The sequence below is a fragment of the Rhinoderma darwinii genome, chromosome 1, assembly GCF_050947455.1.
Source record: "Rhinoderma darwinii isolate aRhiDar2 chromosome 1, aRhiDar2.hap1, whole genome shotgun sequence".
NCBI lineage: Eukaryota > Metazoa > Chordata > Amphibia > Anura > Rhinodermatidae > Rhinoderma > Rhinoderma darwinii.
The window spans coordinates 542,635,994-542,660,124 of record NC_134687.1 but is presented as its reverse complement, the minus strand read 5'-3'; the positions used below and the strand labels follow the sequence as shown (position 1 = coordinate 542,660,124).

Genomic DNA, 24,131 nt, shown 5'->3' with positions numbered 1-24,131 from the left:
ATTATTTGTGGAATGAACCAATCTGGCAGTGGTACTGTGTTTAGATTTTAACATGCAAGCTCTTAGGGAATTTGATGTTATCTTTCCCGTGCCCTGCAGTCCCTTTAGCAGAATATAAAACACTATTTATAGCAGACAATCATTTATGAATAAGACACGGATTATATAATGTTGCCTGCAAGCCCCAGTCTTACTAATGAGATACTGTTCCAGCTGAAGAGTGCTGTTGTGTTAATGGGGCAATGTTAAGCGAGTTACAATATACTAGTCCGTCTCAATGAATTAGAATATCATCAAAAAGTTAATTTTTCAATAGTTGAAAAAGTGAAACTCCTATATTATATAGATTCATTATACACAGTGATCTATTTCCAGCATATTTGTCTTTTAATGTTGATGATTATGGTAACAGTTAATGAAAACCCAAAATTTAGTCTCAGAATTTAGAATATTAAATAAGCCCAATTTCAAAAATGATTTTTAATACCGAAATGTTGGCCTACTGAAAAGTATGTCCAGTATATGCCCTCAATGCTTGGTCGGGCTCCTTTTGCATGTATTACTGCATCAATGCGGCGTGGCATGGAGGCGATCAGCCTGTGGCACTGCTGAGGTGTTATGGAAGCGCAGCTTGCGATGATTGCGGCCTTCAGCTCATCTGCATTGTCGGGTCTGGTGTGTCTCATCTTCCTCTTGACAATTCCCTATAGATTCTCTATGGGGTTTAGGTCAGGCAGGTTTGCTGGCCAATCTAGCACAGTGATACTGTGGGTATTACACCAGGTATTGGCACCTGCCCACACTGCCAAAAGTACCAAGTCCTGCTGGAAAATGAAATCACATCCCCATAAAGCTTGTCAGCAGAGGGAAGCATGAAGTGCTCGAAAATCTCCTGGTAGACGGCTGCGTTGACTCTGGACTTGATATAACACAGTGGACCAACACCAGCAGATGAACTTCACACTGGACCGCAAGCAACTTGGTTTGATGCCTCTCCACTCTTCCTCCAGACTTTGGGACCGAGATTTCCAACTGAAATGCTAAATTTACTTTCATCTGAAAACAGGACTTTGGACACTGAACAACAAACCAGTCCTTTTTCTCCTTAGCTTTTCTCAGGTAAGATTTTTCTGACGTTGTATCAAGGAATACGACAGTTGTAGCCCATGTCCTGGATACGTCTGTGTGTGGTGGCTCTTGAAGCACTGACTCCAGCCATAGTCCACTCCTTGTAAATTTCCCCCAGATTCTTGAATGGCCTTTTCTTGACAATCCTTTCAAAGCTGCGGTTATCCCTGTTGCTTGTGCACCTTTTTCTAGCACTCTTTTCTCTCAATTTTCCATTAATATGTTTGGATACAGCACTCTGTAAACAGCCAGCTTTAGCAAGGTCCTTTTGTGGTTTACCCTCCTTGTGGAGGGTGTCAATGACTGCTGACTTGATAGTTTCTAGAAGACAATCTTACCCATTATTGTGTAGCCTACTGAACCAGGTTGTTGGACCATTTAAAGGCTTAGGAAACCTTTGCAGGTGTTTTGTGTTGATTTGCGGATTAGAGTGTGACCTCTTGAGTCTACAATCTTCAACTTTTACCCAATATTATAATTTTCTGAGAGACTAAATTTTAGGTTTTCATTAATGGTTAGCCATAATCATCAATATTAAAAGAAAAAAATGCTGGCAATAGATCACTTTGTGTGTACTGAATCTATATAATATGAGCTTCACTTTTTGAATTGAATTACTAAAATAAATTAAGTAAAAACACGCCCAGTTGTCTATTAAGAAACGAATTGGCATAAATCTAAAATTGTTTATAACTTGGTCAAAAATGATCGTTTTTCAAAATAAAAACCACTGTTATCTACATTACAGCGCCGATCAGATTATGTAGGAGATAGGGCACTTATAATCTGGTGACAGAACCTCTAACTTTTTTTTTTCTTCGATTTTCAAATTTTTATTATTTTTTTTTAAATAAACCGGTATGACCACAAAAAAAGGACATCTGATTCATAATCCGATCAAATTACAGGCAGACCTCGCAGGGCAGCTAAAATATAATCATTACATAATCTGTAAAGACCATTCTCTTTGTACCGACATCCGAGGTATACATATAGAAAGGGGAAAAAAAAAAAATAAGTAGAAAAAACACAGATCCAAGTAACACTCCGATCTGACCAGACTTACAATTCACATGTAAAAAATAGGAGTCGTGACCAGGCTAAGCAAATGTAGACATAAAACTCTGAGTATAATAACAACTTATTGGGTGATGTATAGATATGAAAGATATTGTGTTTTTCTTCTGTAAGAAGTATGTACGTAGCACTAAATAAGGAGTAAACAATACAAATGAAAGGCAGTCCGAGTAATGTCTCACGGATCGAATTGTAAGAAAGAATAACTGTTCCCTTTCCCATTGCGTTTGTGAAATTTAGAAAGAATCCCTAAGTAGCTGCAAGGACTTTAGATTTATATGTAATCCATTTATCCCATGTGCGGAGGAACCGCTCTCTATTCCCAACTTCCCATCCTGCGAGTTCTTCAAAACGGTATAATTGATGCACCTTCTCTCTCCAATGTTGGATGGAAGGGGGTTCCATGTCCCTCCAGTGTAAAGAAATGAGCAACTTAGCTGCTTGTATTAACCATGTTACTAGACAATGCTTGGACGGTTTACAGTCCTGAGATGGTACCCAGAGAAGAAATTGAGTGAGATTAAGAGATCGGTTCACTCCACAAATCTCAGCTATTTCCTTCCAAAATAAATTAACACTTTGATGATATTCTAATTCATTGAGAAGGACTTGTTTCTTTTATTCTTAAAACTGTTTTGCTTTGTTTCGTTTTGTTTTTTGCTTCTGTTTTGTTCCACATTGTATTGCACCACTGACTATGCTGGCCCTACATGAATTATAATGATGCAATTCCCTAATCTATTCTTCCATTGTCACTAATGGTAAATTTATATTTCAAAGATTTTTTTCATGGTGCCAGTCTAGAAGTGGTTTATAAAGACATTTTGTGTGGTTAAAGTTTCATACGTGGTTACATAGGTTGGGGAAAAATACAAGGTGCTTCTCTATAATCTTTGTGAACTAGTCACCTGATATCTGCTCTTAAAGGGGTTATCTTTTCAAGGCATCCCCTTTCCATAGGCATTAAGGCATATGGGCCTCTCAGAGAAGTCGCCTAGCGAAAACCCACTATCAAACGTCTCTCTCGCTCTGGTGGACACGGCCCGTCCATGTATTATGAGGATGGCCATTGTTTTGAATGGCCGACATGGAATACTAAACTTCTGCATGGTTGGCCGCAGTTTCCCCTGGTAAATGGCGGTCACCCAACTACCTTATCAGTGGTTGTTACACAAATCGCTAAACATGCCAACACAGGATAGGATTGACACTAGGATATAGGCTGGCTTGTATCTCGTGGCATTCTGTCCACTTGACTGTCATTCTGTGTGGTTCAATAAATAAAAGTAATAATATGGCCAGTGAATACATATGTTTGAATTGTCTTGTTTTTTTAACAGAATTGATGATATTATAGAACACTACAGGAAAGAACAAATTGTTGAAGGCTATTATCTAAAAGATCCTGTTCCCATGCAGGTAAGGTTATAAAACGTATATTTTACATACATGGTAAATGCCATGTTGATTTAAAAAAAAAAAATCACATTTATTAAATGGTCTTAAAATGACAAAACACGCTGCTCTAACATTAACCCCTTACCGCAAAATGATGGGTCTGGTACATCGGCATAACTAGTACATTACCGTAATCCGACGTACCAGACCCATCATGAAGATGAAGTGGGACCAGGAGCCGTGCTTGCTTAATCTTCAGCGGTTTTCAGCTGTAGTATACAGCTGACATCCCGCTGCAGCGGCCGCGATGGCAGTTCTCGCTGATCGTAGTGCAGTGTATTGTACTGGGGATCAGAAGATCAGATCTTCAAGTATCCAGGTAAGTGTAAGAAAGATAAATAAATAAGTTTCAGGTAATGAAAACAATCGCCCTGTTTCCCTGATCAAGTCCTTTTATAATTGAAAAAAAAAATAATTAAAAAATCTATACATAATAGGTATTGCCGCGTTCGCAACTGCCTGAACTATAAAACTATCACGTTTTTACCGCACGGTGAACACCATAAAAAAGTTACATAAACAAAGATGGCATTTATTTTTTGGTCACATTGTCTCAGAAAAAATGTAATTAAAAAGTCACAAGTACTCCAAAATGGTACCCACAAAAACTACAGTTTTTCACGCAAAAAACAAGCCCTCCCAGAGTGAAATCAACTGAAAAATAAAGTTATGGCTGTCAGAAAATTGCGACACTAAAACATGATTTTTTTTTTTTTTTTTTTAGGGAGTATTTTTATTGCGGGAAAGTAGTAAAACGTAATTAAAAACAAACTATATGATTTTGGTGTCGCTGTAATCGTATCGACTAACAGAATAAAGTTAACATGTTGTTTATACTGCAGGGTGCACGCTGTAAGAAAGAAAAAACAAAACGGTGCTCGAATTGCTGTTTTTTTGTTTTCTCGTCTCCAAAAACGTTTTCTAAATAGTGTTAAAAAAAACAAAAACGCATGTACTCCAAAATGGAACCAATAAAAATTACAGCTCGTTCCACAGAAAACAAGCCCTCACACAGCTCCATCAACAGCAAAATAACACGTTATCAGTCTCCGAACTCCATGATGCAAAATAATGGCCCAGACTAATTTTTTAGGTCCAGTAGTTTTTCCACTAAAAACCTCATCATTTGCTAGACCCCACAGGTAGACCCCGAGGATGCATCAGAGATGGACACTTTAGGGCCTTCTGCTGCTTATAGGGCTAGTGAAGAAGTCAAAGATTAGACAATACTGGAGCGCAGATATTTTGTACAATACCGAAAAAACCCAGCCTGTGCATAAAGGATTGGTTCAAAGCGTACCACACCAATCCATGGATTATTAATTTTATTATTCATTCACCCCATTATGACATCATCCTATTATGCCCTGATGTACTCCGCCCAGCTTACATATACCCTGATGTACTCCGCCCAGCTTACATATACCCTGATGTACTCCGCCCAGCTTACATATACCCTGATGTACTCCGCCCAGCTTACATATACCCTGATGTACTCTGCACAGCTTACATATACCCTGATGTACTCCGCCCAGCTTACATATACCCTGATGTACTCCGCCCAGCTTACATATACCCTGATGTACTCTGCACAGCTTACATATACCCTGATGTACTCCTCACAGCTTACATATACCCTGATGTACTCCGTCCAGCTTACATATACCCTGATGTACTCCGTCCAGCTTACATATACCCTGATGTACTCCGTCCAGCTTACATATACCCTGATGTACTCCGCACAGCTTACATATACCCTGATGTACTCCGCACAGCTTACATATACCCTGATGTACTCCGCCCAGCTTACATATACCCTGATGTACTCTGCACAGCTTACATATACCCTGATGTACTCCGCCCAGCTTACATATACCCTGATGTACTCCGCCCAGCTTACATATACCCTGATGTACTCTGCACAGCTTACATATACCCTGATGTACTCCTCACAGCTTACATATACCCTGATGTACTCCGTCCAGCTTACATATACCCTGATGTACTCCGCACAGCTTACATATACCCTGATGTACTCCGCCCATCTTACATATACCCTGATGTACTCCGCCCAGCTTACATATACCCTGATGTACTCTGCACAGCTTACATATACCCTGATGTACTCCGCCCAGCTTACATATACCCTGATGTACTCTGCACAGCTTACATATACCCTGATGTACTCTGCACAGCTTACATATACCCTGATGTACTCCTCACAGCTTACATATACCCTGATGTACTCCGTCCAGCTTACATATACCCTGATGTACTCCGTCCAGCTTACATATACCCTGATGTACTCCGCCCAGCTTACATATACCCTGATGTACTCCGCACAGCTTACATATACCCTGATGCACTCCTCCCGGCTTACGTATAGCCTGATCTACTCCGCCCGGCTTACGTATACCCGGATGCACTCCGCCCGGCTTACGTATACCCGGATGCACTCCGCCCGGCTTACGTATAACCGGATGCACTCCGCCCGGCTTACGTATACCCGGATGCACTCCGCCCGGCTTACGTATACCCGGATGCACTCCGCCCGGCTCACGTATACCCGGATGCACTCCGCCCGGCTCACGTATACCCGGATGCACTCCGCCCGGCTCACGTATACCCGGATGCACTCCGCCCGGCTCACGTATACCCGCATGCCCTCCGCCCGGCTCACGTATACCCGCATGCCCTCCGCCCGGCTCACGTATACCCGCATGCCCGGCTTACGGATGCCCTCCGCCCAGCTTACATATGCCCCCACATTATAAGCTGAAATTCCAGTAAAACCCCAAACAAAACTACTACCAAGCAATATCTACACTCCAAAAGCCATATGGCACTCCTGAGCATGATCGTGTGCACAAACAGCAGTTTATGACCACATATGGGGTTTTACTGTACTCTGGAGAACACGCTTAACAATTTATTGGGTCTCTCTCCAGTGGCACAAGCTGGGGACAACATATTGGTCACTAAAATGGCATATCAGTGGAAAAATGGCAATGTTTAATCCGCAACATCCACTGTGCACTAATTTCTGCAAAACACTTGCGGGGTCAAAATGCTCACAATACCTCTAGATGAATTTCTTCAGGCATGTAGTTTCCAAAATTGGGTAAACTTTTTATTCTAAACATTTTTTATATTCATTTTTACGGCCTTATTACAATAAATTCTGCAAAAGACCTGTGGGGTCTAAATGTTCACTATATATACCCCTAGATGGATTCCTTTTAGGTGTGTAGTTTCCTAAATGGGTTCACTTTTGGGGGGCCCCTACTGTTTTGGGCCCGCAGGGGCTTTTGAAATGACAAGGCACCTGAAAGCCATTGCAGCTAAATTTGAGCTCCATCCCTTTTTGAGTCCTGCAGTGTGTCCAAACAGCAGTTTATGACCACTTATGGGGTATTGCCGTAATTGGGAGCAATTGCTTTTCAAATGTTGCAGTGCTTTTTCTCCTTTATACCTTGTAAAAAGTGAAAATTTCAGATTTTTTTTTTTTTTGGGGAAAAAATTTAGCTTTTCAATTGCATGGCCTAATTCCACTAAATTCTGCAAAAACCTGTGGGGTCAAAATGTTCCCTATAGCCCTAGATAAATTCCTTCAGGGGTGTAGTTTCCCAAATGGGGTCACTTTTGGGGGTTTTCCACTGTTTTGGTACCACAAGGGCTTTGTAAATGTGATAGGGCACCCGAAAACCATTGCAGCAAAACGTGAGCTTGAAAAGCTAAATGCCGCTCCTTCCCTTCTGAGGTCTGCCGTGTGTCCAAACAGCAGTTTATTACCACATATGCGGTATTGCCGTAATTGGCAGAAATTGCTTTTCAAATGTTGGGGTGGTTTTTGTCGTTTATGCCTTGTAAAGATTGAAAATTTCGACGTTTTGTTGGAAAAATAATTATATTTTTACAGCCTCATTCCACTAAATTCAGCAAAAAACCTGTGGGGTCAAATGCTCACTATACCCCTTGATAGATACGTTGTGGGGTGTAGTTTGCCAAATGGTGTCTTTTTGGGAGGGTTTCCCTGTTTTGACCGACAAGACCTCTTTAAACCCGCCATGATGCCTAAAATATTTCCTAATAAAAAGAAGGCCCCAAAATTAACTAGGTGCTCCTTTGCTTCTGAGGCATGCGTTTCAGTACATTAGGACACACGGGCCACATGTGGGATATGTCTAAAAACTTCAGAATCTGGGCAATAAATATTGAGTTGCTTCTCTGGTAAAACCTTCTGTGTTAGATTAAAAAAAAAAAAGGATTCAATTTGAATTTCTGCAAATAAAATGAATTTTGTAAATTTCACCCCTACTCCGCTTTAGGAGTCTCATAAGAATTAAAGAGTTAAGAACATTTCTAAATGCTGTTTTCAATACTTTGAGGGGTGCAGTTTTTAAAATGGGGTGATTTATGCGGCTTTGTATTGTATCGACCCCTCAAAGCTACTTCACAACTGAACTGGTCCCTGAAAAAATAGCCTTTTGAAATTTTCTTGAATATGTGAGTCATTTCTGCTAAAGTTTTATACCTTCTAACGTCCTATAAAAATAAGAGCGTTCAAAAAACAATGGAAACATAGTAGACATATGGGATATGTGAAATAGTAACTATTTTGTGTGATATTACTATCTGTTTTACAAACCGATGCTTTTAAATTTAGAAAAGCACAAATTTTTCCTAATTTTCGCAAAATGTTGGTGTTTTTCACAAATGTTGAATTTATCGACCAAATTTTTTCACGAACATAAAGTACAATATGTCGCGAGAAAACAATTTCAATCGTTTGGATAGGTAAAAGGATTCCAAAGTTATTACCACATAAAGTGACACATGTCCTGAAAGGGGGTATGTTCACACAGAGTTTTTTGCAGGCAAAAAATTCTACCTGGAAAAATCAGCTCTGGTTTTTTAAAGTGGTTTTGCACCACACACGTTTTATGATGCGTTTTTTTTACGCTTTTTATTTTAGCTCTCTTAAATAGAAAGGTGGCATAACCGCCAAAAAACGCGTCAAATCGCGCCAAAGAAAGCAACGGACTCTTATTTCCATCTCCCATTGATTTCAATGGGGTTTTTGAGGCGGAAAATGCCATAGGGCAAGTCGCTTTTTACCGCGAGCGTTATTTTCGTCTCGCGGTAAAGAAACCGCTTCCACCTCCCATTTGAAATCAATGGGAGTCAATTTCGGCAGTTTTTTGCCGCGGTTTCCGCTGCAAAAAATTCTGTGAACAGGGCCTTAATGAATGATTTTGAAGCCATAGTAGACTATAAGTAGTACTCCAGAAGACATAGTAGAAAATTTAATCCTTTTATTCGTCCACAGTATGACATTTTGACTCCTTTCCCAGGGCCTTTATTAAGCAAAAACACTTGGTTCAGTTCATAAATATATAAATTCTAATGCAAGTTTTGTTTTTTTTCTCTGTAAATTTTTTATTTACAGTTTTCTCAAAATGGGAAATAATAATGAACTGAACTCACAATGAAACTAAAGTTAGTTCAGACAAATCTGAAAAGGGTCCCAACTTTTTACAGGAGTGTCGGGTAGCCCATAGTAACTATAGAAGGTAACGGGAGAAGAGACGTAGCAGTCCTCCTGAAAGGGGTTTGGGGGGGGGGGGAACCTACATACAAATAATATAAGAACATAAGACCTAAATTCCACAGCGCCTTTAAAACTCTTCCAATGGTGCCATGATTTTAGAAACTTGTTTTGGGATCATAGCAAACCATTGATCCCCTATTTTCATTACCTCCTTGTATTTTATTGGACTACGTCAGAATCGAGGGAGGGGTGGTTTGTCTCCATAGTGCCGGGATCCAGGCTCTTTCTGCATTGACCAGCTGCCGAGCCATGGAACGCATGTATGTGGACAGAGGGATATCGCAGAGATGTAGCAGAAATTAGGTCAGGGACTTGGAGGTTACGCATTATTAGTCTGCCCTAAAAAAAACTAGCCAAGGCTGGACCAGAAGACATGCATAAGTAGATCCGTCACCGTTCTACATCTCCAACGGAGAGGGAAGATTGAGTGCAGCAATAAGAGTGTAATCTGGAAGGGACCCTCTTTAATCTTGAGAAGATCTTGAACCCTGCCTCTTGTATTCTACTAGCAATAGATGTTTTGTATGTCAGAGTTTACAAATAGTCCCTTTGTTCAGTTGTGAAGGTGGGGCCTTGGTCCCTCTCCCAATTGAGCTAATAAGTAGTCAGTTGGAAGCTAGGGGTGACTGAGGTCCCCCGATGCAGCTCAATGTTGCTTGAAGGGAGTTTAAGGGCGAGTGATAGAATACTTCCTGGTTACTCTACTCTATTTCACAATTTGTAAGAAAATAGAGATCTGTAGTAGTTAATAGGATCTGAGTGGGTATTCCATTCCCATCACACACAAAAGGCTAGGCCTGGAATTTGTTACCAGACTCCCAACTTCTAAATCGATCATTTTCCATGCCAGGGGAGGGGGGGGGGGGTGAAGGCTTGCCCAGGATGGGATATAACTGGGGAGAGGAAAACGTCCATTCTGAGAGACCGTAGAGGCCACCTTTTTGAAGTTGGTCCTATACTGGAGTAGTCTCAGAAGAGTTTGTTCGCCAAGCCATTGTGTCGCCTGGAGTGGGAAGGGATGTTCTATGGTTATTTATTGCTTAACCTGCCTATGTCTGCACCTATTCAATGTTTTCCATAAGTGAGAAGTGTGAGGCTAGGCCACAAGTCCAGGTGGCAAGTACCTCCATTATGTTTAGGGAATTAGAGGGTAGTGCACACTATGTGAAGGAGCTTCCTAGCCCATATAAATTTAGTCAAGATGGATAGCAATGCCCTAAAAAATAAAAAAATGGTCGAGAGATATGGATTTAGAGGAAGAGATAGGGGAACCTGGGGGAAAAGTTCATCTGAAAGGCAATTTTTATGTTGAAAAATCCAGTACAGGGAAATGAGCTGAGCAGATTTAAGTTTTATGGGAAAAGATTCAGTATAACTTGTAATTTATTAATTTAAACCTCTGCTCATTCTGTGCTTGAGTCTAGTGGGCGGTCCTACGCAGTGATTGACAGCCCTCCCTGTATGAGAGATTAGAGGTAGCTGTCAATCAATGAGTAGGACCGCCCACTAGACTCCTGAACCCAGAATGACCAGATGTTTAAATAAATTACAGGTTTTACGGAATCTTTTCTCACAAAACTATATATCAATCTGTTCAGCTCCATTTGTTCTGTAACATGCTGCCTACAGATTCAACTGCGTTTTTTTTTAATGTGACAAGTTCTCTTTTAATGGGGAGCACAATCCAAGCCAAGTGAGGAGGCTTCCGTTAGTTTCGCAAGTCCCAGGATCAGTGGAAGGGGAAGGATTCAGCAAGCACAATGACCATGGACTGTGGGAGAGTAACATGGAGCGCCTCCGAGTGTTGGCCATTTATTACTCGGGCACCTCCACTATTAGGTGAGGTAGGGAAATCAATGGGGGGGGGAGCGAAAGAAAAGGTGATCTTTGATATAAGCTGCCACCTTATCTGAAAAACAACAATGTCCGTAGTGGCACGAATATGGCACCTAAACGGGTCTAGACAAATGAAGGGATATGGAATAGACTTGGTGTGTGCCATTTGGTTAGGGAAAAGTGGGCGAAGAATGACCATTTGCTTTTAAAGATGCCGATAGAGAAGAATAGAGGCTGGCTATCCATGTTAGCACCCAGACCAACATATGTAAATAAATTCCTTATTGACTAAAATCGGGGGCCGTTTCGGTGTCCAGTGATTAAAGGGCAGATAGTTATTAATAAGAGAAGTTTATAATTTATTTTTTTTTCTTGCTTGAGAATGACTGGAATGGGAGCTGAAACATCGCTCCATAGGTGAATAAGGTTGAGAATTGAAAAAATTTATTGTAATTGTTACCTTTTTATAGCACTTTTGAATAACAATCCCTTTTGATTTACTTTTTACATTTCTTCCACAGCATCAAGAACAAGTACTGAATGATCTTGTGGATGGGAAGGAAATATACAACACAATCAGGCGAAAAACAAAGGATGCCTTTTACAAAAACATTGTGAAAAAAGGCTATCTTCTAAAGAAGAGTGAGTATATTGGACAGATGTACACTTATGGATAATGTGTAGTATTGTCAGATTTCTAACCCGGCTTTCCTCTACCATAGGGGAGTCTGCTTTAGATCTAGTTGGAATGACAAGTAGAAGTTCTTCCTTTTTTATATTTCCTATTCCGTTTGAAACCACTTCTGTCAGTTTTCTAATCTAGGAACATTAGGTCCGATTCACATTGTTCACATACCAAGCTGTTTTTTTTTTTTATAAACCACGGAGTGCTATATCGGTGATCCATACGTATGTATTAGGGTATGTTCACACAGGGCGGATATGCTGAGTAAAAGCACAGTGTTTCCGCCCTGTGTGCCGCAGTGAATTATGGCGTAAAAATCGCACCAAATTGTGGTGGTTTTCCGATCTAAAATGTCCACTGCAGAAAATGGCACAAAAAAAAAAAGAGATTCATACTTGCATAACCATGGGAAAGCGTCCCTCCGCTGTCGTGCAACCTGAACTCCTGGGATGACGTTTCGTCCCAGGAGGCCGGCCTGGACGAAGAAACACAGAATTTTGGGTAAGTATAAGTTTTCTTTATTTTTTTTTTCCTCCGTTACGTTTTTTGCAGCGATTTTTGCTTTTCCGCTGCAAAACACACTATCTCCTATTTGCAGGTTATACTTCCCTACTAAATTCAACCTGCAACAAACAAGCAGCGTTTACGCATATACGAGTGACCTGCTGCGGATTTAAAAACCGCGCCGCGAGTCAATTTCTGAGCGTTTTTTTTTCTGCTCCGCATTTACGCAGTTTGGGGAGGAGATTTGTTAAATTCTTATCCACTTTGGCAGCATAATATAGTAGCAGCAGATTTTTCGTAATAAATTCCGTTGCAGAAAATCTGCAGTATTTACGCTACGTGTGAACTTACCTTTACAGATCTATATTGTACGGTTCTGTGAACACCTCTAGCTCGCTATAGGCTTGTACTTTGTGTGAGTCCAGATTTTTAACAATGAAAAAATTACGCGTTCCCCATCGCATGCTATTATGTTATGCAGGTTTTTTTCCTTCGAAGCATTGCTTCTAGAGGAGAATATAGTGCCTCCTTGAGGTACCATGCGGTAAGCCAAGTGTTATTGCTGGCTGTCACTTCTTCCCTGCTGTAATTGCACTTGAAAAAAAAGAGAGCAGTAATTTGATAGAACTGGTTTTTAGAACTGCTACATTGATCTCTTATGTTACTTCATTGCCAGGTGTGACATTCTTGTGCCTCAGTTATGAAAGCTAGTGCAGACAAGAACTGGAAGTGTCGCTCATAGCAACTAATCTCATTTCAGCTCTTATATTTTCAAAGCCGGTCTGAAAGTGACGGCAGTGATTGGTTCTCTAATCTCCAAGGCCACACACAGACCGATGTCTGGCGCCAAATGTCAGTGACGCATTGATCCAGCCCTGAACCAGTGCTGTGGTGCAGGCAGTGTGGCAAGGTGCCAATTCATTTACATTACTCTGTATTTAGAACATAATGTAACTTTCTCCTGAGCAATAATGAGCACTTAGAATAGCGATTGTTACCTGGCCCCTGACACGTTTAGTCCGCTTAGAAGTAACTGAGTGCTGTGTCAGACGGGGAAAATTCACCGTGTTCCAAATTATTATGCACATTGGATTTAAGTGTCATAAACATTTAATTATTAGTTTTTTAATTAAACTCATGGATGGTATTGTGTCTTAGGCTGGGTTCACACGACCTATTTTCAGGCGTAAACGAGGCGTATTATGCCTCGATTTACGCCTGAAAATACGGCTCCAATACGTCGGCAAACATCTGCCCATTCATTTGAATGGGTTTGCCGACGTACTGTGCCGACGACCTGTAATTTACGCGTCATCGTTTGACAGCTGTCAAAAGACGACACCTAAAATTACAGCCTCGTCAAAAGAAGTGCAGGACACTTCTTTGGACGTTTTTGGAGCTGTTTTCTCATAGACTCCAATGAAAACAGCTCCAAAAACGGACGTAAAAAACGCCGCGAAAACGGCGCGAAAAACACCGCGAAAAATGCGAGTTGGTCAAAAAACGTCTGAAAAGCAGGGTCTGTTTTCACTTGAAAACAGCTCTGGATTTTCAGACGTTTTTGGTCACTACGTGTGCACCTACCCTTAGGGCTCTTTGGATCATTGTAATCAATCTCAGACACCTGTCATAATTAGTTTGCCAGGTGTGCCCAGTCAAAGGAAAACTACTTAAGAAGGATGTCCAACATTATTAAGCAGGCCACAGGTTTTAAGCAATATGGGAAAGAAAAAGGATCTCTCTGCTGCCGAAAAGCGTGAAATAGTGCAATACCTTGGACAAGGTATGAAAACATTGGATATTTCAAGAAAACGTAAGCATGATCATCGTACTGTGAAAAGATTTGTGGCTGATTCAGAGCACAGACCGGTTCGTTCAGATAAAGGCATAATGAGGAAGGTTTCTGCCAGACAAATTAATAGGATTAGGAGAGCAGCTGCTAAAATGCCATTGCAAAGCAGCAAACCGGTATTTGAAGCCGCTGGTGCCTCTGGAGTCCCGCGAACCTCAAGGTGTAGGATCCTCCAGGGGTTTGCAAGTGTGCATAAAGCTATTATTCGGCCACCCCTAAACAATGCTCACAAGCAGAAACGGTTGCAGTGGGCTCAGAAATACATGAAGACTAATTTTCAAATCGTGTTGTTTACTGATGAGTGCCGTGCAACCCTGGAAGTTCCAGATGGATGAAGTAGTGGATGGTTGGTGAATGGCCATCATGTCCCAACAAGGCTGCAACGTCAGCAAGGAGGTGGCGGAGTCATGTTTTGGGCTGGAATCATGGGGAGAGAGTGGTATGCCCCTTTAGGGTCCCTGACTTTGTGAACATAACCTCTGCAAAGTACGTAGAGTTTATGACTGACCACTTTCCGTGGTACAAAAAGAAGAACTGTGCCTTCCGTAGCAAAATTATCTTCATGCATGACAATGCACCATCTCATGCTGCAAAGAATACTTCTGTGTCATTGGCTGCTATGGACATAAAAGGAGAGAAACTCATGGTGTGGCCCCCATGTTCCCCTGACCTCAACCCTATTGAGAACCTTTGGAGCATCCTCAAGCAAAATATCTGAGGGTGGGAGGCAGTTCACATCAAAACAGAAGCTCTGGGAGGCTATTCTGACATCCTGCAAAGATATTCAAGCAGAAACTTTAAAATGTTTTGATCTCTGTTGTGCATAATAATTTGAAACCGTGCATTTTGAGTTTTTTACTTCTAAAAAAAAAAAATCTGTTCTCATTAGGAGATTTGTTCAATAAAATTTGCATTATACTCCAACAGTTGATGGCTTGAAGATTATACTGACTGTCATTTGCATCGACTATTTAGGAAAATCATTTTGAATGCGGTGTAAATTAACTGTTGGAAGATTTCTCTTCTAGGAAACTTTGACATTGCTGTGAGAAGACCTCTAGTCATAGCTAACGTACCGTGTATGTTTCTTCTTTGTAGGTAAAGGAAAACGGTGGAAGAACCTGTATTTTATCTTAGAGGGTAATGATGCCCAGCTTATTTTTTTTGAAAGTGAAAAGCGTGCAACAAAGCCCAAAGGATTAATTGATTTGAGTGTGTGTTCTGTCTATGTAGTCCATGACAGTCTGTTTGGCAGGTGAGAGGTTCCAACCAAATGTGTTTTTTTGTTCTCCTCTTTCTATCCTGTTGCAAAAATTTAATTGGGTGCAATTTACACTTCATTTTTTTTATTTTATTGGTAATTGCCTCGGATTAAAGCTGCCATACGAGCAGAAGTCATTTAGGAGTCTTGCTTAAAGAGGCTCTGTCACCAGATTTTGCAACCCCGATCTGCTATTGCAGCAGATAGGCGCTGCAATGTAGATTACAGTAACGTTTTTATTTTTAAAAACGAGCATTTTTGGCCAAGTTATGGCAATTTTTGTATTTATGCAAATGAGGCTTGCAAAAGTCCAAGTGGGCGTGTTGAAAAGTAAAAGTCCAACTGGGCGTGTATTATGTGCGTACATCGGGGCGTGTTTACTACTTTTACTAGCTGGGCGTTCTGATGAGAAGTATCATCCACTTCTCTTCACAACGCCCAGCTTCTGGCAGTGCAGACACAGCCGTGTTCTCGAGAGATAACGCTGTGACGTCACTCACAGGTCATGCATCGTGTCAGACGAGCGAGGACACATCGGCACCAGAGGCTACAGATTATTCTGCAGCAGCATCGGTAAATCGATGTAGCTACTTACCTGCAAACGCTGATGCTGCTGCAGAATCAACTGTAGCCTCTGGTGCCGATGTGGCCCACTTGGACTTTTACTTTAAACACGCCCAGTTGTACTTTTGCAAGCCTCATTTGCATAAATACAAAAATGGGCATAACTTGGCCCAAAATGCTCGTTTTTTAAAAATAAAAACGTTACTGTAATCTACATTGCAGCGCCGATCTGCTGCAATATCAGATAGGGGTTGCAAAATCTGGTGACAGAGCCTCTTTAAAGAGGTTGCCCGGTTTTTTTCAAATTATGGCTCTACTCACACAGTTTTTTCCCGCGGAAACCGCAGCAAAAAAATGGCCAAAATTTACTCACGTTTTTTACGCGTTTTTCTTCAAAAGACGCACGCAGTTATTTAATCTTTCTATTGAAGAGATAGCTAAAAAAACAGCGGCAAAACATTGCGTAAAAAATCGCAGGCAAATAACGCATGTGGTGCAAAACCACTTAAAAAAAAAAACTGAGCTGATTTTTCCTGGCATAATTTTCTGCCTGCAAAAAACTCAGTGTGAACTAAGGCTGCGTTCACACTGAGTTTTTTGCAGGAGGAAAATTCCTCCTGCAAAAACTGCTCCAGACGTTTTTTGCACAGTGGTTTGACGAAAACTCGTCAAAACTCTCGGCGAGTCGTTTTTTGTCCTGTTTCTGACTGATTGAAATGGGGTTTTGGAGGCGAAAACCGCCTCAAGATAGGTCATGTCGCTTCTTTTTACCGCGACGCGTTTTTTCTGCTTGCGGTAAAAAAAAATTGTCCGCCTCCCATTGAAGTCAATGGGAGGCATTTTCGGGCGATTTTTGACTAGTTTTGCAGAGCGGTTTCCGCGGCAAAAAAACGCGTCAAAAAACTCTGTGTGAACAGGGCCTTAGTGTTTTTTTTTTTTTGTTTTTTTTTTTTTGTATAATTGCAAGTTAAACCATTTTCCAATATATTTTCTGTATCCACTTTTCATGGCTTTCAAGATCTTTGCTTGTTGTTATTCAATGGGAACATTAACTCTTTCAGGACGCAGCCATTTTTGGGATTTTCATTTTCATTTTTTTCCTCCCCACCTTCCAAAAGCCATATTTATAATTTTTTTTGTCGATTATAGCCATATGAGGGCTTGCTCTTTGCGGGACAAGTTGTAGTTTCTCAATATTTTGAGAGGCTTCGTTTTTACAGCTTTCATGATACGTTAAAAATGGCATGTTCACGTCTACTGGTCAATATGATTACGGCGATACCAAATTTTCTATAGTATTTTTTTTGTTTTACAACTTTTATGCCTAATTTACACAAACGTGTTATACGTCCGTGTGATGGCCGTTAAAACAACGGCCGTCATACCGACCTATGTAATTCAATGGGGCCGTTGTTTCAACGTACCGTGTGAAGGGTCCATAAGAAAATAGGACATGTCCTATTTTTTCACGCTTCACGCATCCCTCCATAGACTCTAGTCTATGGGAGATGCGTGATAACGCGTCCCGCAGCGCAGAGCACGGATGCACCTCGGACCTGAAAAATGGCCGTTTTTCAGGGCCGAGATGCGCAACGCTAGTGTGAATCTGGCCTTACAAGGAAGAAACTAATTGTTAAAAATAAAATTTGTGTTTTGTCGCCACGTTCTGAGAGCCATAACTTTTGTTTATTTTTTCGTCGATTGAGCTATAGTTTCGATTGGTACCACTTTGTGCTACATGAGACTTTTTGATCACTTTTTATTTCCTTTTTTGTGGTATATGAAGTGACCAAAAAACAGCAATTCTAGCGTTCTATATATTAATTTTTTTACGGCGTTCACCATGCATGGTAAATAATGCTATAGAAATCTGACTTTTACGAACGCTGCGATACCAATTTTTTTTTTACATTAAGAGAAAAATGGGGGGAAAGTTTTTTGTTTTTTTTCTGGTACAATACAATGTATTGCAGTAAATTGTCGGTTTTACGGGTTCCTGTTAACCCCTGCCACAGGCATGGCTTAGTAGATGAAGGGAATGCAGTCCTGGGGGCCTTCATTAGGCCCCTGGACTGCCATGACAACCAACGGCACCCCCCCCGATCGCATCATGGGGGGGCCCCATGCGCTGTCAGAGTGGGGCACCCCCTCTTCCTAATGTCTTAGATAGTTCGATTGTGCTTGATCACAGCATCTCAGGAGTTAAATGGCCAGGAACAGCACGATCGCTGTTCCTGGCCGTTAGTCCCGGGTGTCAGATGTAAAACACAGCTGACACGTACAGAGCAGGTTCAGCGGGTGAGCCTCCTCCGAACATCACCCCCCCTCGCACCATGACGCTATAGTACGTCGCTATAGTACGTCGTGGTGCACGAACAGAGGTTAATGGTCGTCGTCTTGTGTATAAATCTCTGTTATGATGGACACACAGGTGCACGGCTCGTTACATACTACCCTATGTTTTCATTACATTGCACCTGGTTTATTTTATATATTTTTAACTGTCTATAGTATATACTTGGGAGGGGGGTTATTTTTGTATTTCTATTTTTGTATTTGTGTATTTAATATCATGATTAATAAAATTATGTTTGAATTAATAATGTATCAAGATTTATTTTTGGTTTAATGGATATAGGCATCTGATTTCTTGAGTATGATATATTGGCTGAGTAAATATATATAGGTTATAGCACGGCTCGTTACAGTATGTATATCAGAGCTATGTCTTCTAATGATCCCAGCACCTGTGTCCATCACATGACCATAGAGAAAATCTTAGGCTATATTCACACGACAGTGAAAAAAATGTCCATTAAAAACTAATCAACTTTTCATGGCCATTTTGCATCAGTGTGTCCCTAAATTTTAATCAATTTCCAGTCCGTTTTTAATGGCCGTTTGACATCCGTTTTGCATCAGTTTTTCATGGCCTTTAAAAAAACTGATGAATTTCATTGGTCAGGCTTTTTTTTGTCCCAGCCCCCTGAAAACACCCAAAGGAAGGTCAGATGTTCACCTAGACACTATTTACAGCCTCCCTGTCTGTGATGCCACACGCCTCCCTGTCTGTGATGCCACACGCCTCCCTGTCTGTGATGCCACACGCCTCCCTGTCTGTGATGCCACACGCCTCCCTGTCTGTGATGCCACACGCCTCCCTGTCTGTGATGCCACACGCCTCCCTGTCTGTGATGCCACACGCCTCCCTGTCTGTGATGCCACACGCCTCCCTGTCTGTGATGCCACACGCCTCCCTGTCTGTGATGCCACACGCCTCCCTGTCTGTGATGCCACACGCCTCCCCCTGTCTGTGATGCCACACGCCTCCCCCTGTCTGTGATGCCACACGCCTCCCCCTGTCTGTGATGCCACACGCCTCCCCCTGTCTGTGATGCCACACGCCTCCCCCTGTCTGTGATGCCACACGCCTCCCCCTGTCTGTGATGCCACACGCCTCCCCCTGTCTGTGATGCCACACGCCTCCCCCTGTCTGTGATGCCACACGCCTCCCCCTGTCTGTGATGCCACACGCCTCCCCCTGTCTGTGATGCCACACGCCTCCCCCTGTCTGTGATGCCACACGCCTCCCCCTGTCTGTGATGCCACACGCCTCCCCCTGTCTGTGATGCCACACGTTGGGAGTTAATACCATAAGTATATTGTAAAATTTTATTTAAAAATAAATAATTATTTGCTGAAACGGACAACCCCTTTAATGTTTTCTATCCCCCCTGCACACCGACCTTGCCTGTAATCACGACCAGTAATTACAGGCGCGGCCGGCCCCGAACAGTCACCTGCATTTGTGGGCCGTGCTCCCATTATAAAGTATTGGAGCACGGTACATAAAATGAAAAAATAGGACATGTCCTATTTTTTGCTTGTCATTTCTATGGCTTAGACACCTTCCCGTAAATATACGCGAAGGTGTCCGTGGGCAATAGAAATGAATGGGTCTGTACTTTGATCCGCAATTACGGTCCGTAATTGCACATCAAAATTATGGCAGTATGCATGGGGCCTTAAGGGCTTAAAACCAGCTGCACCAGAGCTCTACAGTAGATTACGCCAGATCAGTAGGTCATAACAGCTTTGTTTTAGGCCCCCTGCGCTTAACCGTGCCCGTGATTACAGGCACGGCCGGCATTTATAGGCCGTGCGCCCATATAAAGAATGAGAGCACTGTCCGTAAAAAGCAAAAAATAGGACGTGTCCTATCTTTTGCGGAGTCTTCCTACAGCACGGACACCTCCTTCCTGTAAATATATGGGGAGCTGTCCGTGGGTAATAGAAGTGAATGGGTCTGTAATTACGGATGAATTCTACGGTAATGTGCATGGGGCCTTACAGTCCACATTGGAGAACAAATGGTTTAAATATGTACAATTTGGTGCATATTTAATGTTTCCCTATACATTCTATCAGTGTGTTTGGACCATGACTGTGTGTTGTCCTCCCTTGCCATATACTTTTCATATAGAGGTAAAGATGTGTCCACTCTTACTTTTTTTTTTTTTTCTTTTTTTTGCGTTCACTTATTCATGATGTCAATACAATCTCACGCCATCAAGTAAAAAAAAAGTAGATTTTTTTTTTTTTTTAACATGGGAGTCTAATGGTAACGGATGGCCGAGGTCGCACATAGACTCATGTTTTTTAAACCCTTCACGACTGCCATGCAGTTAGCACATATATAGACGTTTGCAGCATGCATCAGGGGTTTGAGTGCAGAAGCGGCTTCAGCGTCAGCGGCTCTGCACTAATCTGTGTCCGCTCTCTTTACAAGTACCGACACCTTTTTGACTTAGTTTAAAAAACAAACGTGTTTTTTTGTATGAAACTAAAGTTAAAAGTGCAGCTCATCTCACAATGAAGCAGTCTGCAATTTTCTCTCTCCTACCGTGTGTGTCGGCACCCCACCCCCCCTTCTCTCTCCCTTGGCTTCTGCCCAGAGATAACGGAGCCAGTGTGCCCGTTATCTCGGCAGATAAGGTACTAAAAGTTTTGTTTGAACTCTTTAGTCTTCTTCTTCTCTCCTGGAGAGTGAAGAAGACTATGGGTATGTTCACACGCTTAGCAAAAAACATCTGAAAATACGGAGCTGGTTTCAATGGAGAACCGCTCCTGATTTTCAGAAGTTTTTTAAGCCACTCGCGATTTTCGCTGCTTTTTTTTACGCCCGTTTTAGGAGCTGTTTTCAATAGTCTATGAAAAACTGCTCCAAAAACGTCCCAAGAAGTGACCTGCACTTTTTCACGGCCGTTTTTTTACGAGGCCGTTTTTAAAAAAAAAACACAGCCCGTCATTGCAATGAGAAAACTGCTTTCTGCTATCAATGGGCAGATGTTTGGAGGCATTCTGCTTCCGATAATAGGCTGTGTGAACATACCCTTACTGTTAAAGGTGTGTGTGTGTGTGTCATATACACATGTATGTACGTACAACTAGGAAACACTGGGCCCCCCTCCCCTGGGTGCCACACACAGCCTGGCCTTGTAGATAGTGCCCCCTCTGTAAATAGTGCTATGCGCCCCCCCTGTAGACAGTTCTATACAGCCTCCCCATACAGTGCTATACAGCCCTCCTTGTAGACTGATATACTTTCAAGTATCACAAGGAGGGACAATCGATGTGGCGCTCAGCAGCAATATATATATATATTTTTTAAGCCACGCCTCTAATCCCACCCAATCCTAGCTCATACACACCTGGTTGAGCCCACACGGTATAATGCTGCAGTAGCTGCCACCATACAGTATAATGCCCACACAGATGCCCCGTGCAGTAAAATGCCCAAACAAATTCTCCCGTGCAGTAAATTGCCAAAACAAATTCCCAATGCAGTAAAATGCAAAAACAATTCCCCCATACAGCATAATGCCCACATCGCTACCCCCACACAGTATAATGCTCTCCATAGCGACCCCCACAGTATAATGCCTCATAGCTGTCCCACACAGTATAATGCCCTCATACAGTATAATGCCCCCCCATAGCTGTCCCCACAGTATAATGCCCCCCATAGCTGTCCCCACAGTATAATGCCCCCCGTAGCTGTCCCCACAGTAGAATGCCCCCCGTAGCTGTCCCCACAGTAGAATGCCCCCCCGTAGCTGTCCCCACAGTATAATGCCCCCCATAGCTGTCCCCACAGTATAATGCTCCCCCATAGCTTTCCCCACAGTATAATGCTCCCCCATAGCTGTCCCCACAGTATAATGCCCCCCATAGCTGTCCCCACAGTATAATGCTCCCCCATAGCTTTCCCCACAGTATAATGCTCCCCCATAGCTGTCCCCACAGTATATTGCCCCCCATAGCTGTCCCCACAGTATAATGCCGTCCCATATAGTAAAATGCTTCTATAGCTGCCACCATATCAGCTCCCTTCCCTACCCAGTATAATGCCCCATAGTGCCTAAAAATAACAAAAATTACTTACCTATCCCCGTTCCCACGACGGGTGAAGGATCCTTCTCCAGTCTGTGCTTTGACTCGGCGCAGACAGGCAATGACGTCCCTACATCGTGCCTGCGCTGAGCCGCTCACAGCAGAATGAATGCTGGAGCACGGAGCTGTCTGCTCCTTGCTCCAGCATTCAGAAAGTGGGACCAGCACGGTGAGCTGTGTGGCTACGGAGATGCCTCCCTGCTCTGTCATAGTGTTCAATAGTATCCTCATCCTAAGGACGCAGACACTATTGAATGTGGTGTTGCTACCGCTGTAGCAGCCATAGCGGCTGTTAGCGGAGCCTCCGGGCATGGGGTGCCCGTGCCGACTGGCGGCATGGGCCCCGCTCATCCTGCGGGCACCATATGCGTTCGTCCGTCTGTCCTGTAAAAATAGGATATTCAATGCGGTTACAAAATTATTATCGTTTAAAGAACTGCACATCAGAAATGGAAAATTTGACCATCTGTCAAAAGCATCATTCGAGGTACAATTTTTTTTTTTTCACGCTTATTTTACATCTCGTGCCATACATCTCAGGATTTAGATAGAAAGTAAAGACGGAATCCTCCGTATTAGAGGGGTGAGGGGGTTCTCTCTGGTTTGGGATTGTAATGCTACATGATTTTTGAAGTGCCTCTGACCATAATAGCCGATAGTTGTCCAACGTGCACGTCCTGTATGTTTGTAAATAGCCTTTTTTGGGTAAAGTAATCTTTAGTACAATATTTTTCTTTCAGGCCAAACTGTTTCCAAATTGTAGTTCAGCACTTTAGTGAAGAGCATTATATATTCTACTTTGCTGGAGAAACTCCAGAACAAGCAGAGGTAATTTTATATAATTCACATGTGTGTATATGTAATGTAAACACAAGAAAGTAATGAGGTATGTGTGCTCTTTTTTTTTATTTTTATATTTCTTAATTCTCTAATGCAAGCAAGTTTTACTCATCTTGAAGTTAATATTTAAAGACAGCAGACCATTAATTCTCTTTCTCTCTCTCTGCGTCTCTCTCTCTGCGTCTCTCTCTCTGCGTCTCTCTCTCTGCGTCTCTCTCTCTGCGTCTCTCTCTCTGCGTCTCTCTCTCGCTCTCTCTGCGTCTCTCTCTCGCTCTCTCTGCGTCTCTCTCTCGCTCTCTCTGCGTCTCTCTCTCGCTCTCTCTGCGTCTCTCTCTCGCTCTCTCTGCGTCTCTCTCTCTCGCTCTCTCTGCGTCTCTCTCTCTCGCTCTCTCTGCGTCTCTCTCTCTCGCTCTCTCTGCGTCTCTCTCTCTCGCTCTCTCTGCGTCTCTCTCTCTCGCTCTCTCTGCGTCTCTCTCTCTCGCTCTCTCTGCGTCTCTCTCTCTCGCTCTCTCTGCGTCTCTCTCTCTCGCTCTCTCTGCGTCTCTCTCTCTCGCTCTCTCTGCGTCTCTCTCTCTCGCTCTCTCTGCGTCTCTCTCTCTCGCTCTCTCTGCGTCTCTCTCTCTCGCTCTCTCTGCGTCTCTCTCTCTCGCTCTCTCTGCGTCTCTCTCTCTCGCTCTCTCTGCGTCTCTCTCTCTCGCTCTCTCTGCGTCTCTCTCTCTCGCTCTCTCTGCGTCTCTCTCTCTCGCTCTCTCTGCGTCTCTCTCTCTCGCTCTCTCTGCGTCTCTCTCTCTCGCTCTCTCTGCGTCTCTCTCTCTCGCTCTCTCTGCGTCTCTCTCTCTCGCTCTCTCTGCGTCTCTCTCTC

The 24,131-nt window shown here is 42.6% G+C and overlaps 1 protein-coding gene across 2 annotated transcripts in view; it reads left to right on the top strand.

Moving 5' to 3' along the window:
- RASA1 (RAS p21 protein activator 1) overlaps nt 1-24,131 on the top strand; it is a 92,509-nt gene that overhangs the window by 30,915 nt on the left and 37,463 nt on the right. For both annotated transcript variants that reach the window (XM_075837550.1, XM_075837559.1), the window contains exons 9-12: nt 3,546-3,624; nt 11,632-11,752; nt 15,250-15,406; nt 23,170-23,257. In XM_075837550.1, the coding sequence (XP_075693665.1) occupies nt 3,546-3,624; nt 11,632-11,752; nt 15,250-15,406; nt 23,170-23,257 (445 nt within the window). The remainder of the gene's footprint in view (nt 1-3,545; nt 3,625-11,631; nt 11,753-15,249; nt 15,407-23,169; nt 23,258-24,131) is intronic.